The following is a 4,726-nucleotide window of genomic DNA, read 5'->3' as shown; positions in this document are numbered from 1 at the left end:
AAGTGACTACCCCCATCTCTGGGTGCACGGTGTGCATGGGGAGCCGGTGTGTGTTGCGGGATATTTGGCGTTTGACGGCCTCGGACCCGCTCCCGGCACCGTGCACCCGGTAGGCAAGAGCCTGGGGTCACCCCCTGGCCCGGAGCCGGGCTCCACCAGCCCGGGGTACGGCCCAGAAGCCGCTGGAAAGGCGGTGCAAGAAGCACAAGTTAAGGCAGCTCCTGGACCGGGCTGTTGATGTTCCCATTGACGTTCGCTCAGAGCGGATAAATATGCAGCTGCGCAGAGCAAACTCCGCAGCCAGAGCCAGAGCGGAGAGGACCGAGCAGCATTGCAATAGGCTTTCCCCAGCTCTACCCTACTCCCACCCACCCCGTGCAATCCAAACCCCACCGTTTGCATTCGATTCTCCCCTCTGCAATTGAGGTCTGGTTGCATTGCTGTTGGATTTTGGCGTTTCCCCCCCAACCCACCAGCTCTCCGCAATCTCGGCTGCGCCATGTCCGCCGATGTGGAAACGCTGCCTGTTGCTGCCGCCGAGGAAGAGGGGCAGAAGAGCCCGGCCAAGAAGGCGGGCTCCAAGAAGAAGAAGTCTGGGAAGGGCAAAAACCAGCAGGGGAGGTACAGCGCCCTGTTGGTGGAGATCGTGCAGAGGCTGGGAGCCCGCAATGGTTCCTCGCTGGCCACCATTTACAAAGAAGCCAAGACTGTGCCCTGGTTCAATGAGCACCAGGGTCGCACTTACCTGCGCTATGCCCTGCGCGCCCTGGTCCTGAATGGGACCCTCAACCAGGTGAAGGGCCGAGGGGCCAACGGCTCCTTCAAGGTCACCAAGAAAAGCGATGCTGGGCAGGCGGCCAAGAAGAAGAAAGCTCCAATCTCAGCCGGCAGCAGCGGCAGCAGCGTGAAGAAATCTCACAAGAAAGGCGCCTCCAAGAATGGAGACAGCAGCAAGAAGAGCCGCCCGGGTTCCTCCAGCAAAGACAGGAGCAAGAGCAAGAAAGGCAAAGCAACTAAAAAATCCAAGTCCAAGAAAGCTTAGAAACCGCTGTTTCTGTTTTGCAAAAACGGAAAAAAAAGGGGGAGTTTTTTTTAAAAATGCAACTGACTTTTTATATTAACGTGTACCCCCCTCCCCCCAGTCGTTGTATTACCTCATTTTGAGGGTAATTTTTTTGTGTAGTTTGTAGCCCCATCATGAGTCTGTCGAGAAGGCGGGAAGATGTTCCTGGACAATAAAACAAGTTGCTGGAAAAGCTCAGCGGGTCTGGGCAGCTCCACGGATGAGCTGAGCTGAGCTTCTCCAGCATCGTCTGTTTTATTTCTGATTTGCAGCGTAAGCCTTTTGGTTTTTATTTAAGATTTTCCTCGACATTGTTTTGGTTGATGCTGGGTTTTTTTTCCAAAGTTTAACTGACATTTCCGCTGAATTGTAGCGCCTGTAGTTTGTTTTTTTTTGGAACAGTTTGTTTTGTTATCATTGGCTCAGCTTGCAACTGGTTGGGTTCAAAAGAATCATGAGACTCAGAACTTTGGGGTGATGTCGAACTGTTTTATGATTTCCTGTGGATTGGAATTTGTTCTTTGTCATGTTTTATTTGGAGGGGGGCGAGTGTAGGTTGAGAAATGCGAACAAATTTGGAAAGGATAGCAATTTGTTTAGTTCAAGTATACTTTTATTTTTCTCCATTTTTAAAAAAAATCGCAATTCGAATAATTGGTTCGTACATCGAGTTTTCATTGATATTCTCATTTTTGTTTTTTTTTGTTCTGATGCAGTTTCGGTTGAAGCTCCTTTTTCAATTCATTTTTTAAAATCTTGGAGGGGGAGCTCACTGATTTGCTGATGCCCTGGCAACTTGCCGTGGTGACGCTCAACCAATCACAGGTCGCCGAAACGAATTGTTTCATTTTGGCGGGAGCGTGGCTTGCGTGATGATTGGTTACTTCTGAAACCCGGAAGTCCTCCGAACTGCAGAATTATACTTTGATTATTTTTTTTGTTCAAGCATCCTTTTGGTTTAACCGAAAGCCAATTTGCAAATGGTGGGGTAAAGCGAGTCTGTATTTGAGATATTGAAAACGAAAGGACCAAAGTTGAGAATTATGTTTGCTTTTCCAACCTCTGGATTTGTTTGTTTCAAAATTGTTGTGGAAAATGAGTCAGTATTTGTTGTTTGAAGGGTGCTGCCTCCCGTTTGCAGAATGTGAGGTGGGTGTTTTCACCCCTGGCCCGGCTTGGCTCTGTTGGGTCTGCAAAGTGTGTGTGTGTGTGTGTGTCATGCATTGCAAGACTCGTCATGTGCCTTCTCTTATTTCGGGTTCAGATCAATTTGACAGTAATGTGGGATACCGCCGACCCCCCCCTTGCCCATCCCAGGGAAAGCGGCGTTCCTGCTGGTTTCAGATTGTTGATGTTTCCTTTATCGAGAGGTTGCTATAAACATGTGAAAACTGTGGAGATGTTTAATGGCTGTACTTCTGTAAACATAACGGTGTAGTCTACAAGCAAAAATGAATAAATGTTTTTAAAAAGTCAGTACTGGTCTCCATCGCTTCTCACACTCCAGAACCATCCACCCCACCCGTGCTTTCATTTTGCCCCCTGGGTGATTCTGGGCAGAGTAAGCAGGCAGCTTTCTGGTTGTAGACCCAAAGCCTGGCTCGCTCCGTCCGTCCGTCTTAACATCAGTTGCCGGGCTGACCATCGCTACAGCCAATTATTTCCTCACCTCAGCATCACGAAAGGAGCTGGTTTGTGGGATCCTGCCGTGCATCATTTGGTGGCCGCTTTTCCTTCATTGTAAGAGTGGTGCGCTAAAAGCAAGAGGTAAGAGCAGATGTATGCCATTCAATGCACCGAACCTGTCCTGCCATTCATTGAGATCGTGGCTGATCTGACCCTCCAACTCCACTATCCTGCCTTTGCCCAAGAGCTCCTAATTTCCTTACTGATTAAAAATCTGTCAGTTTTAGCCTTGAATATTTGGGAGGGCGGGGGGGGGGCAGCCCTCTGAAACAATCTAGAGATTCTCATGAGGCGCAGCTTTATAACAATGGTTCATTGTGGGATGAACTGCCAGAGGAAGTGGTGGATACAGTTACAACATTTAAAAGCCATTTAAATAAGTTCATAAATGGTATGCGTTGCCAGCTGTGGTGGTGGAAGCAGAGTCACGGGATATTTAAGCGACTGCTGGACATGTACATGATAGCAGTGAGTTGAGGGGTGCGTAGGTTGTTACTATATATTACATTAGGATTATATCTCGGCACAACATAGTGGGCCAAAGGGCCTGTTCTGTGCTGTACTTTTTCACGGGATATTTAAGCGACTGCTGGACATGTACATGATAGCAGTGAGTTGAGGGGTGCGTAGTGTTACTATATATTACATTAGGATTAAATCTCGGCACAACATCGTGGGCCAAAGGGCCTGTTCAGTGCTGTACTTTTTCTAAAAAGGAAAGGTTTGGAGGGATATTGGCCAAAAACAGGCAGGTGGGGCTAGTTTTAATTTGGGAATACGATCAGCTTGGACTGAAGGGTTTGTTTCTGTGCTGTATGACTGACAGAAGACATCCCTCCTCATATCAGTCTTAACTGTGCCACACATTATTCAAAGATTATCTGTAATAGTCCTCGACACTCTCAGAATCAATCTACCCTGTCAAGTCCCCTAAGAATCAATAAGGTAGTCTCATGTGGAACTCCCAATGAATACAGGCCTCACCTGCTCAGCACTTCATAAATCAGTCCCTGTATGCCCACAATCAGCTGGGTGAACCTCTGGACTGCCTTCAGTGCCAGTGTATCTTTCCTGAGGCAAGTGGCCCAAAATTATTCACAGTATACCAGCTGTGGTCTAACCCGTGTCTTGTATCGTTTTAGCAAAACCTCCCAATGTTCACACATCATTTCCTTTGAAATAAAGGCCACCATTCCATTTACCTTCCCTATTACTTGCTAGCTTGGTGGTTTTGTGAACCGTGGACAAGGACTCCCCAGTCCTACTGTTCTGGAGATGTCTGCTGTCCTCCATTTAATACTCACCCCCCTATTCCTGCCAAACAATACAGCCTCACATTTTTCATCCTCCATGTTTTTGCCCACTGATTTAATGAAACGATATTCCTCTGCAGGGTGTATGTGTCAGTGTGATCACAAGCCTTCCCATCTGCTTTGTCATCTGCAAACTAGGCAATAGTAAATTCATTTTCCTTATCCAAGTCATTAAATATATATTGTAAATAATTGTGGTCTCAGCATCCAATCCCTGTGGCACACCACTAGTTACAAACAGCCATTCTGAAAAAATGCCCTCCTTAGTATTAGCCAATCCTCTATCCATGCTAATACACATAGAGTCATAGTCATAGAGACGGACAACATGGAAACAGACTCCGGTCCAACCCGTCCAAGTCGACCAGATATCCCAACCCAACCTAGTCCAACCTGCCAGCACCTGGCTCATAGCCCTCTAAACCCTTCCTATTCATATACCCATCCAGATGCCTTTTAAATGTTATATTTTACCAGCTTCCACCACTTCCTCTGGCAGCTCATTCCAGACACTGTGGAAAAGATTGCCCTTTAGTTCTCTTTTATATCTTTCCCCTCACCCTAAACCTGTGTCCTTGAGTTCCGGACTGCCTCACCCCAGGGAAAAGACCTTGTCAATTTATCCTATCCGTGCCCCTCATGATTTTATAAACCTCTATAAGGT

The 4,726-nt window shown here is 47.2% G+C and overlaps 1 protein-coding gene across 1 annotated transcript; it reads left to right on the top strand.

The window, feature by feature from the left end:
- The first annotated feature begins 286 nt into the window (after nucleotides 1-286).
- Nucleotides 287-2,539, top strand: LOC122558796 (histone H1.10). Its single transcript, XM_043707574.1, has one exon. The coding sequence runs from the start codon at nucleotides 500-502 to the stop codon at nucleotides 1,040-1,042; it is 543 nt and encodes a 180-aa protein (XP_043563509.1). The 5' UTR covers nucleotides 287-499; the 3' UTR covers nucleotides 1,043-2,539.
- The last annotated feature ends 2,187 nt before the right edge of the window (nucleotides 2,540-4,726 follow it).

This window comes from Chiloscyllium plagiosum, chromosome 18 (assembly GCF_004010195.1).
Source record: "Chiloscyllium plagiosum isolate BGI_BamShark_2017 chromosome 18, ASM401019v2, whole genome shotgun sequence".
Taxonomy (NCBI): domain Eukaryota; kingdom Metazoa; phylum Chordata; class Chondrichthyes; order Orectolobiformes; family Hemiscylliidae; genus Chiloscyllium; species Chiloscyllium plagiosum.
This window is presented reverse-complemented; position numbering and strand designations above follow the sequence as displayed.

What these genes read in the sequence shown, in the direction of transcription:
- LOC122558796 (XM_043707574.1), top strand. Translation starts at nt 500, where the DNA reads ATGTCCGCCGATGTGGAAACGCTGCCTGTTGCTGCCGCCGAGGAAGAG.